The sequence below is a fragment of the Papilio machaon genome, chromosome 5, assembly GCF_912999745.1.
Source record: "Papilio machaon chromosome 5, ilPapMach1.1, whole genome shotgun sequence".
Lineage (NCBI taxonomy): Eukaryota > Metazoa > Arthropoda > Insecta > Lepidoptera > Papilionidae > Papilio > Papilio machaon.
The window spans coordinates 6,216,561-6,229,262 of record NC_059990.1 but is presented as its reverse complement, the minus strand read 5'-3'; the positions used below and the strand labels follow the sequence as shown (position 1 = coordinate 6,229,262).

General features: G+C 33.8%; 1 protein-coding gene across 2 annotated transcripts in view; it reads left to right on the top strand.

Moving 5' to 3' along the window:
* Window positions 1–7,821, top strand: part of LOC106713516 (LIM domain only protein 3) — a 51,412-nt gene extending 43,591 nt beyond the window's left edge. For both annotated transcript variants that reach the window (XM_014506327.2, XM_014506329.2), the window contains exons 2-6: window positions 156–317; window positions 929–1,101; window positions 1,881–2,006; window positions 6,626–6,776; window positions 7,097–7,821. In XM_014506327.2, coding sequence (XP_014361813.2) covers window positions 156–317; window positions 929–1,101; window positions 1,881–2,006; window positions 6,626–6,776; window positions 7,097–7,231 — 747 coding nt within the window. In that variant the 3' untranslated portion in view covers window positions 7,232–7,821. The remainder of the gene's footprint in view (window positions 1–155; window positions 318–928; window positions 1,102–1,880; window positions 2,007–6,625; window positions 6,777–7,096) is intronic.
* Window positions 7,822–12,702: the final 4,881 nt, after the last annotated feature.

Here is a 12,702-nt window from a genome sequence, read left to right as displayed (position 1 = left end):
TTATAATAGACTACTAATGTGAAAGATAATTAATTAATGTTGAAGAAACACTTACAGTACTGACATAAAAAAGCAGTAAACTCAATATTTTCTTAAATGCACAAACAAATGTCGTTAAATAACTGTGTTTTAAACATTATATATTGTTTATGTAGTGCGAGAGACGTACGTCGGGTAACGGTAGCGGTAGCGGGCAGCAGGGCAGCTGCAGTCCGCACATGCTGGCCATGGACGTGACTAAGGAGTCCCGCGCCTCGCCGCTGCCCGCGGCCGCGCAGTCCTCCGGCACCGCGACACAACCGCCGCCGCAGCCACAGGTATATACCGAAGTAATCAGTGAACTGATGAGAGTTGTAACTTTAGCCATGTTGCAATGTTAAATTATCAATGTCTAATCTATGGACGATTAGAAATTTGATCCAAGGACTCTGTTTTTAAGGTGGATTTCGTCGGTAAGCTTTTATGTATATTTGGTCCCCACCGAGGCTCGGACCCCACCCCAGTTTTAACCAGGGATATGCCCTTATTAAAATATTAGAATTTGCTTGACTTCTTCATAGGTGTCTGACGCTGAATCTAAGCAGCTTTTAAACCAAGAAATGTATTAATGCTGAATTATTATGTACCTCTGATAGTCGATATTCCAATTAAACAACGTAATTACATTTGGTTTGGACATTCGTAGAATATTATGGTAGCAAGTTAATGATGTTATTGTAGGATTTGTATAATGAAGTTAAAACCTAGAACTACATTGTTAGATTTAAAACGTAAAACAAATAGCGCAGACAAAGGGTTTTATTTTAAAACTAATCATACCCTCTAATGCTGCATTATTATTGATTACGGCAGATTAAATAATTCTGGCTATTATATTATGTTTCTTTATTAATTCTGGATATTTAATTGTTTAATTTCTTGTGTGAAGATCTGTGCGGGCTGCAGTAAGGTGATAACGGAGCGCTACTTACTAAAGGCTCTGGACCAGCTGTGGCACGAGGACTGTCTCAAGTGTGGCTGCTGCGACTGCCGGCTCGGTGAGGTCGGCCACACGCTCTACACTCGCGCCAACCTCATTCTCTGCAAGAGGGATTATTTAAGGTAATTTCATCATCACTGTCCTGTTCCACCTCTTAATTAGTTGTTACAATATTTCGTCTTCTGAATCGTTCTCCGTCATTTTACTAGTAACTATTTCATTACATAAGTATGTGTTCGTGTTCTGAATCTCGCTATCGTCCGTTGCTTGTTCATGTCAACTACTCCTTTATTGGAGTTTATCATTTCATATTCTTCACTTTTATATCTAAAATTTCTAAACAAAAATATTTTGTTTTGTTATTATAATAAGTGTTGATATTTCTAATTACTTATCTCTCCATTAGACTTTGTTAATTTGTTCAATAACCATGACAAATCAAGTCAAAGCCACAAAGTAGAATAGTGACCACAAAGTGTGGCTCGTATATGTCAGCGTTTGTTTACAAAATTATTGCTTAGTCTAGAATGTTAGATCATTTTAATTAAAAACAAATGACGATACATTCTCTTTGTTTAGTTTAGTGTCAGCCTTAAATGGTGTGAAACATGATTTTGCTTCCAGTTTAATTCTACAAACATGGCAGTGCTTATGTTTAAATTTGAAGCAATCGCAATATTGATTTATAAAAACTAATTAATATTAGTTTGTTGAAAATTAACTAATTTCATTATTAATATCATTACCATGATAAAAATGAAAATGAAATTGTGTCTATATTTCTATTGCTTCACAAGAAAGTTAGGAGTTGGTTTTAAAGTAGATAAATTATACATAGATATCATTTGAGAGTCTATTTGATAGCTCTATCAGTTAGTTTAATGTTTATTTTATTGTTTAGGTTGTTCGGTAACACGGGCTACTGCGCAGCGTGCAACAAGGTGATCCCCGCGTTCGAGATGGTGATGCGCGCGCGCAGCAATGTCTACCATCTGGAGTGCTTCGCCTGCCAGCAGTGCAATCATAGGTCAGTATAACAATGTTGGATGCTCTATTCTATTCTATTATTTTGTATATATGTATTATTTAAAACCAGGAGACACATTGGCATCTATTTTCGAACTATAATTTTTTTGGAATTGCAGGAAGTAAGTTTACTCTACAGTTTTTTTTTTTATCTTATACATTCTCGTAGACAAGTTTTTATATTTCACTTAAATCTCCAAAGAGTTAAGGTTTTAAGGTGTGAAAGTTTATGTCTCGAACTACTTACTCGTACATTCCTTGTTTCGTTTAATTTTCTCACCTGTCACAGGCGATTGCGTCCGTGAAAATTGAATGGGGACCTTGGCTATATTGAATACAGGTCCGGTGAGGAACTTTTCTTCTACGAGCGAGATAAAATATGTAACACAAAGTAGAGAGCGAAAGAGACAACTCACGAGGGGTTCATATAGCTTATTCAACGCACGGAATGCAAACAAAAGATTGCGATTAAATTTCACAGTACATAAGGCATTCAAATGCAATGTATATGTTTATTATTTTCTCCAAGGGATTCAATTTATTGTTATACTTAATTTTTATCACATATTTAATGTAATAACTATATCACAATTACAAAAATTATTGATTGCTTTGAAAAAATGAAAAAAAAAACAATTATCTTTAGCCTTCCTAAATAAAAGCGTAGTAAATTTGTTTGTTTTTTTTTTTCTTTATCGAACAACGTTCGAACGAATTGCTATTTTCGCAGCTCTTGCCACCAACAAGTTTATCTCCAAATTTTGCTGTGATAATATTCTTTTCAAATCAATTTTATTCAACATTCTTTAAGTTAGGGAACTATTTAACTTAAAGTCTAAGTACAATAAAGAAATAAATAAAAAAGAACTGGTATGTTCGTGCGTTGTTACTCGTGCGGTAGCTAATATACTGTGTAGTTTCGAAGACGCAATTTTCACCGGACTTTGTTCGCTTAAATAATATAGAGGCCGCGAAGATTGGAGCCGCTCTGAATGGTTTATACGTCACTTGTGGACCTTTCCAGTGCTGCCAGTACTCCGGCGACAGTTTCATCCAATTGTATATTCATTCGACTGCTCTTTGAGTACGGATTTCGTACGTAAAACATTTTCGAGCAAAACGCTTAACGCGATATGAGAGAATTGTGTCTACAATATTCAAGAAATGACCAGAATACTCAAGAGATGCGTCCTGTTACGAGTAAAAGATTTTTTTTACTAAGTTGATATTAATTTATATTTGTACACGTAGTTTTGTCTCTGTCACATAATTGTTAACTAATACAGAATTATTTTTACATTAAGTTTTTGAATTTGTATAAATTCAGTGACTACATTTGCGTTGAATTTCATTGTATAAATTAGTAAATACGAAAGATAACATGGTAAACCCATATGGAATATTAGTTAATATTAAACAATGAACCGCTGAAGCTATTAAATATCACGTGCGAATCAATTTGGCAGCGGCCAGAAATCTGAATCCAATTTGCGGGCTGTCGGACCTGCGGCAAGCGGCTGATACCCGCCCAAATATCGCTAAACTGGTAAATTATTTAGTACCTATCTACTCCGCGGACGCCGGCGGATAACACGAATCGTACGCCGTTCGTCCGTCGCACGCTCGTTACCAACTTGTTCCAATCTGTCACGTTTAGAGACGTGCTTCTATAAATTTTACGAGAATGCTAAATTTGACAAACGTATACCAAGTCATCTATTATAGCTAAACTTTGTAAATTTTGATTAACTGGAAGAGTATTGTTTGAAATGTTAATGTTAATAATCGTACAAAGTAAATTTTGTAAGAATGAGTGACGACGCCAGGGTCAACAATGAGTCTATGCTAATATTATAAAGAGGAAAGATTTGATTTTTGTTGTAAAACTATATGTTGCCCGCGAGTCTGTCCGCGCGGAATAAAATAAATAATAGCCCATGCGTTCTTCCAGACTATGTTCTACATCTATGTCAAATTTCATCGAAATCCGTTGAGACGCTCTGGAGATACCTTCTCACAAACATCGATCCATCCATCCAAACATTCGCATTTATAATTTTGGTAAGATTTATTAGAAGGACTCTATTTTATTGATATACATACCTATATCAGTAAAAGATCATATTTATCTGTAAATGTTTAAATTAAATAGAGTTCGTTAATCATTATAAATGTGAAGTCTTCTTAGGAGTTCTTTATTTAGATGGCGTAATTAATTTAAAGTAATAGTAAAATTTTCTATGCACTTCGGAAAAATTATGGAATAAATAGAATTAAGTTTTTATTTGTTTTATAATAAAAAGGAAACCTTTTGAATTTTTCAACTCTTATGCTGAATATAATTTAATATTAATTATATTAAAATTTTCTAGTAATAACATTTCATAACACGATGTGCAGGATTCTATGCATAAATTGTTAAAAATAATTTCAGTTATTAATTAAGTTCAAGTAAAATACACTTTGATATATAATTTAAAATTAGAACTCTTAACAATGTAGTGGTCAGGCGCCACTTTTGTCTGAATTCGGTCGAGACGGCGATATAATTGGCGTATCGAGAGATTTGTTACATTTTATTTGGGTCATTGTAATCCAATAAGTAAGCCATTCAGTCGACAAATGAATAAAATCGCTGTTGGCTAATATTTTTTTAAGTCAGCAAATAACTTTTTGTTTTTTAATTTGTTACAGTGTATTGCTGATAAAATGATTTTGTTCTATAGTCGAGGGAAAACAGTCAACAGACACGTCCGATTACGTAAAATGTCAAACTTGGCGTCGCCGGCGCGACACAATGGACACTCGCACAAAGCTTAACTTGCACCCAGTCATTAAAATTTCATTCTACATCTTTTCCATTACGCGACTGCAGACAAAAAATAGCAAAAAAAAAAAAAAAAAGTATAAACCCCCGAAAAACAAAAGTCGGGGACGGGGAGAACAGGAAATAAAGTTAATTAAGAGCGGCGAAATCGACTGAGTTGCGGTGGAAATTGGCCCCTTAAAAAAGAGACATTTGTAGCCGAGCTATTGCGCTTAATTTTTGTGACAAGTGAAACAAAAGAGTTGGTGGGGTGCGGGGAGGGGGTGAGTAGGAGCGAGCGGTAGGGGGGGGAGGGTAAGGGGAGATAAGGTGAGTGTTATCGCGGCGGTTCCGGCGGCCGGCGGGCAGCGGCGAGTCGAAGGCGATACCTTTTGTTTTGCCACATTGAGGGATGCGCGCTCGCGTGACGTTATCTGCGCTCCTTGCCCGCGTTGACCTCTCCACTCCTGATACTTAATTTTATTTCTCAGACGTTTCTGGCACCTTTGCTACCACATTTTTAGTTGTGTTTTGATGATATCTAACTATGTAGTTACTTACTATTTTTATATATAATTCGTTGTAGGTACGTAGCTTTTAAAATTCTCCACGCGTTGAACCAAGGGCACTTTCAATTATTTGAAAATAACCACTTATAATCACAATCAATTTAAATCACAATGATTCTTTGCCATTATTAGGTCAAAGGTTCAGCAGTGGGCAGGTAAAGGCTGATGAAGTAGATGACTATCATTAGTTACTTTTTTATTAGTTACAATGACATCGATCCAAATTTAATCTTGTTATGGAAGTTGTTTTTAATCACATTGTCGATATTAGAAATATACGCTCGTAGATTTCTGCTTTGAGATTACATTGTGATTGTTTGTGGGATGGAGAATAAGAAAATAACATACGGACATAACTGATTTTATGTGTCCTAATTTAATAGTTAATAAGCTAATACTTAAAGCTATTCAAATAAATGAAATACGAAATGTGTCGCTAACTCGATTTACGTGGAAGCCTTAATAATGCGTGGGCATGGGACGCATTAGCCGCGCCTGCCGTGGAGAATTACTAATTGGATCTTCCTGCACCCTGCCCACTCGGTAAATGTATCTGACTTGTGCATCCGACGCGACATCTATACGCAGGCTTATGAATGTAGTGCATAGTGTACCACAATACAATCTTCGATATTATTTGAATTTAATATTATTTTATTTAGTTTTCATTGATTGAATACGAGTATATCAATAACTTCCTTACTCATCTAAATTAACCTACTTATTTGATGGAAAGAAATACTGTTTGAAAGATAATTTGATATAATTTTTCCTTCTGATCTGTTTCGAGTGTAGATTTCTTGAACGAAATAAAAATAAAGCTAGCTAATTAAACGTGCTTGAAAGTATTATGTTTGTAAGAGCAATTATCTCTTTACTTATTTCCAAGAAAATTATCCTGAAAAACATGAAAATCAAATTCTACGAATCATACTTAAGCCTCTTTACTCTTAAGCATTTATGTATAAGCACCGACTGATTGTCTGCCTAGTTAACTTATCAACACGTTCAAAGTCCAACAATCGGAAGCTGTCACAGAGCAGGATGTTTTGAAGTTAATTAATTGCGTATATCCTGATATGAATGTTCACATTTAAAACAATATATGATACAAGGAATTTCCTTAAAATGCATTACAGCATATTTTAAAAATATAAAAGTAGTTATTTAATTTTTTTTAGCTTTAACTTAATTTCGCGTTTTCTTTTTTTTGTTCCCAAATTAATTTGCTTTAATTGTTCTCAGATTTTGTGTGGGCGATCGCTTCTACTTGTGCGAGAACAAGATCCTATGCGAATATGACTACGAAGAACGGCTGGTGTTCGCTAACATGGCTTACAATCCGCCACCGCTTGCGCACCTCAAACGGCAGACCACCCATCTTTCTCCACCACCGGTAATTATGCTATATTAAAATCTCCATGATAATAGTAACAATGATTAAGTTATATGATGATTTTATGAGAAATTTCGGATACATAAAGCTAAAGGCTAAAGGAATAATTTTAGTTGTGGTAGTTGAAGCTTTTATAAACATTGCATTCTACTTCAAGATTTCATGACGACTTTAGCTACAATACATGTTTCTCCGACTTCCAGTGGAGTCATGTATCTTTTATCAGACGGTCAGTTAATTTTGGAGAGACTTACTTGCGCTTACATAGATTTAATCTACAGATATGTTATCTTTTATTAACAAAAGCACTCTTTCAACAGACAAGCAACGCGATGAGCCTAATGAATGGATCGGGCCGCTCCGGTGACATGAACAACAACATGTCGGGCTCGAACACGGCTGCGTTCGTGCCCCCGCCGCACCTCAAGCCGCTCGGCCTGTCAGCGACCAGCTGAGACTACCGCGTCTGAGATACGGCCCACCCGTACACCAAGTATCATAACTAAACGGCTAAGACGGTGTCGGTAAAATGAGTCGGTGTTAGTACTAAAGCTTGGGACAAACATAACATCACTGGCTTCGGACTTATGTCGGTGAAATGTGTCGGTGTTATTACTAAAGTTTGGGACAAAACATTGCATTGTTTTGCGACTAACGTTGGTGAAATATGTCGGTATTGATTTTAAATTTTGCGTCAATCGGACTAATGTGTGTAACATGTGTCGGTATAAGTTTCGGTCAATAATAGTGGCAAAGTATTTATGGTTAAATTAATTTGCGTTGGATAAACTATTGCGACGAACAGTTATAAAATTGTATGGATGTAAAGTGTTTATTATTAAATGTGTTATTGTAATATGCCAAAACTTTTATAGTTAACGATCTCTGTATCTTAGAAGTGAATTATAGCTTTGCTATTTAATAATAATAATGTTTATTGTCTGTTTGGAGATCTCAAAAGGGCAGTTCTAAACAAATTAAGTGAATATAAGAAGGATGCGGTTATATACAACCGAGTAGGAAAGCATGTTTTAAGACTGTCAGTCGTTGTATTCTATAATGTTGAAATGTTTATGTAAATATTATTATATATATTTTTTATTTACTTTCAATAGATCACTCATTTATGTATTAGTGAAGTAGAGTTGAATTGGTAGATGAAATATGTCGATCAAATTAAATATTTATTTTTAAAACTTCTTTTATATACTTTTGGCTTAGCCACACATTTATTATTTTGACTGTCTGAATTTGTTATTTCTTTTTGTACCTTGTATATTATTGTTAAGTTTATCCATGAACATGAACATTGTTGTAATGTTTGTATTATTTATGTAAATAAATTAATTAACAAAGTAGTTAGTATATTGTATCTAATGATTAATTAAAATTGGTAAATATTAAATATTTGATTCTAGCAAAATGTGGAAAATTATTAAATATGTACATGTTATTGAATATAATTTAAAATTGCGTAATTTGAAATAGTTCAAAATAGTTTGTTTAGCGATGTATTAAATCTTTGTAAATGTATTCAGATAATTTTTAACTCCGCATTTAATTAGATAGTTTATGCATTCCTAATTATATTAAGGTATTTCGATGTCGCCTAAGGTCAGCGCATTGTTTGTAAATTGTCAAATGAATGTCCTGGTTCTATTCTAACCAATGATTTGACCAAAGAAGTAGCTCATTAAAAACTTGTTCAATACTTACAGTTTTTTTTTATTAAATAAAATAATCCCTTTACCTACGTAGCATAATCTACAACTAAAGCCTTATACTAAAACCACGATCATAGTATAATGAGTTTCAACGAAGAATAGTACTGCAAATACGCATATATTAGGACTTGAAAATCGCTGGAAAAATATACATTTAAACTGATAAAGATTTGCGCAAATACGCGTCTTTACGCGCTTTTATATAATACGCATCTTTTTATGATCTCGAAGAATCGGATTTAAAATAAAAATATATTAAAAATATATTACCCAAGTATTCGGCATAGTTGCGATGTGAATTAGTTAAAGAGCACATCGAACGTGTCTATTATTTAATGTACAGGGTCGCTAAGTTCACGGTTCTGCGTTCGGTCCAATAACGACGCGTCTCTGGAGCGCTTACGGGAAGCGGTGCATCGGGTGCATCAGGAGTGCAGCATTGCTGGAGCCTTTAGACTATATGGCAGTGACTTATTTGACTCGACTGAAACCGACAGATTGACCAGGCACCTGCAGGCGGTGAATGAGGCATCGAGTTGGTAAATGCCACTTCATATATTTGCAATATTATGCCAGCCCTTGCAAGACGTTGTCTAAGGCAGGTTGTGCCGCGGGACCCAAACCCGTTGTGTACGGCACACCATATTATGGATTTAAAATATATGACGTCACATTATGGCTCGTGTACAATCAGTAATGTGAATAAAATAACAAGAAATATTAATATAGAACATTAAGATGTTAGAAAAGCGAATAAGTCTCTCATCCCGAATTCTGGGAAAAAAATATTAACTTTCCCATTTCTCGCTAATTAGGACGCAAGAACAAAAATACTTCAATGCCTCTATTAATTTACGTCGATATCCGGTTGAACTATTACCTTTTCTTGGAACGAAGGTGTAATGATTAACAAGAATAAATAAATAAAATAATATCTATTATTTAATTTAGAAAAGATATAAAATAACAAAGATTGAGTTTCCACAATCAATGTATATGTACAAAAGTATAATATAATCCTTCTAGTTGTAAAGGTAAAATACTACTCACGCAGTATTTACAAAAAAGATCTTAAGCAAGTATCGTGATAAACTCGAACAATGTAAGAGATGACGTCATCAATTGCAAAGGTGAACGGAAATTTGAAAAGGTCCTCTTTACAACAGACCTACCAAATAAAGACCATACCGATTCAATATACGAGGCGAAAAATATCGTTCCTCGCGTCACTTGTTCATAACACGTTAAAGTACTTTTTGTGTACTGACAGCAAATTCATTTACATATTATTTTAAAAAAATCACTAAAAAAATATATTTCTTGTATCTTAAATTCATCGTTTTATTCATTATATTAAGCGTTGAAATGCATTTATAAAAAAAAAACATTATCTTTTTAAAGTGAATGACATTTTTTTGGTGACTCTACTGTTAGAGCGGACGTGAAAAGAGGAGAAAAATCACCCCAATTTCCCGGCACCGGCCGCCCTCAGCGCCGCAGAACGCTGTCTGATAGAATTGTTATCAATACCATCTTTAATTTCAAAAGTAAACAAAACCAAAGATGATGTTGTAGATTAAAGATTCATTGCGAAGGTATACTAACAGATTGAGTCATAATATAAATGGTCGAGGTTATGCATTTTACTATTAAAGAACTTAGTATTTTTAAGAAAATAGTATTTCTGGTATACCATTCATAAAGCGATTTCATTGAAAATGAAGCGTTAACGGTGTGACGCACAAACAACACTTTCAATGCGATCTCTTCGAGCGTGAAGTGGACAATGAGGTGCGTGAAAAATAGCCTCGACAGACGCGACGGTACACAAATCAAAAAGCTTTCGACGAAAAAATCGAAATTAAAAAAAAAAGAGAATACAACGTAGGAAGTCGAGCGCACACCACTTGATGGCTTCTTGCAATAATTTCCGTTTTCAATGAACGCGTTTTCTTTTTCTTATCACCGCACGAACTAGGATGGTTGGGAATAAATTGAAATACAAAATTGATTGTTGACTTTTCCCGGCCGCTTTATTACTGTCATAAATAGAAAAGAGATTGAAAATTGCCTACAGACGGCCGCGACGCCGGATTCAATGATTCCGTTATTATTCCTCCAATTCTTTACAGCATCGTTTTCTATTTAATATGTTAATGACAAATTATATAGCTTTCAAATTGCAATTTATCTATTAATTCTTGAAAATTATTAAAACAGTAAATAATAAATGTGACAAATTTTTTTGTATTATTTTATGGGACATTGTACTAATCCCAAGATTAATAATGTGTATAAATAAATATATAATTTCAGAGAAAAGTTAAACAAAAAATGTTTGGTAATACAGTATTTTATTTCGGACACATCTTACTAATAGAAGTCTGTAAAAGTTAAAAGGAAATGTAATGGTAAGCGTCGGACATAGATAGAAAACGTCTGCTCCACGATTTATACAGTTATCAGTTTGAATTAAGATGTGAGTTAGTTTTAGCTCTGTAATTGGTCTACTCACTTTGCTTTTATTGTTTAAAAGTTTTAACAGTTTAAAATGTATTAACGATTTAAGGGCTTACATTTGTTTACTATACAGTACGAGTACGAGTATACACTCGTAGTGAACATTTTGTAAGATTTAAAATTGTTAAGATGTTTTTTTTTCTTCTAAGCATTTAAAATAAATTTTAATGGGATGTTGTTTACACTCTTTAATGTAGTCAAAATGAAATAACGACAGTTGTCTATTCTTTACCCTCGGCAAGGGATTTATCCTTGAAAATGACTCGTGTACAAAATCCAATTAGAAAAGATCTCCAGAAAAACCTTCGGTACCGGAGTTTACTCTTCCAATTTGTAGCGGTGAGGGGAGCGAGGTATTTCATTCTAAATTTGTCATGTGCCCTTAGGGCTGCCAGTTTTATTTGAGTTTTAATTATTAAAACTTTCATGAACTGCTTATTTCTTTTTATGGGATTGTCGAATTAATTTCGTTTGTTTTCTAACTTATAGCATTATGTGTTAATTACTTACACTTAGAAAGTACCGACTTCATTTTAATATTTTTTTTCCCGGTATTATCTTACTCGGGGGCAAAATATGCGATAAAAGTGATTGCTGTTATAATTTTCACAGGCGTTGTTGTTTGTTGTATTTATTAATAGTTTCAGGATCGACAAATCTAATGTTAATTTTTACAAGAATACAGCAAAGTAATTTTTTAAATAAAGTGTTAATTAATTTTAATATTACTTTATTAGTTGTAATAGAGAGTCTGATATTATTCGAAATTGTTTTTCTATCTTCAAGATTAACAAACTTATATAACTTCGACTAGTATAATTTTAAAATTGAACATTATCACGTGTGTTGAATAATAAAAAACATTTTAAAGCTCACAAAGATATTCGCATTGAATTCTCATTGGGTGCTGCCAGTCCACTGTAAGTAAATATAACTTTAAAATATGCATAACAGTTTTCCGATGCGATCCCCTTTCGGAATTTAAACACATCGAGTCGTATTAAGATACATTTCAATTCCATTGCACTTCCGAAGTTAGAAAAGAAAATTCACTTTGAAAACATTATAGTCTTCTCGGTTTGGTTTGGAATGGTCGCTAGAATATTTTATCTTAGCATTTCTTATGAATTTGTCTTAGGTTAGCGTTTTGAGAATATGGTGGAAAAGGATATGGACATGTAAAAAGAAAAATTGGCTAACTTTTTAACTCTTGTTAATTAAGGTATGTCTTCTGATTTTTTTACATGATATGTAAATGCTAACGACTGATAGTTCCTCAATATTTTGTTCTCAAAAATATAAGGACAGTAGATATACAATTTTTTAGGGAAATTTAAAAACATTATGACCTTAAGTATTCCCCCAATACGGTCTGGAAACTTGTTAATGCTATTAGAGCAAACTGCCGAGGCGTTAAGCTCGCAACCTTACTTAATTCTACTTATTCAGGAAACTTTGACGGGACCACCTCGTTCCTGCTTCTCCACGTCTTTTACAACCCACCAGCGTTTAATGCCTGAATAGTTTTAGTAGAGAATTCAAGACAAGAATTTACTATCGAATGTATCAGACCATAATTTATATTATCAAAAAATGCGTTAAAGTAAATTAAAAATTCAGGTGATTACTTAAGCTCGAAGATATTAAATGATTATCATTATTATTTAAGAGGATCGTGTAAT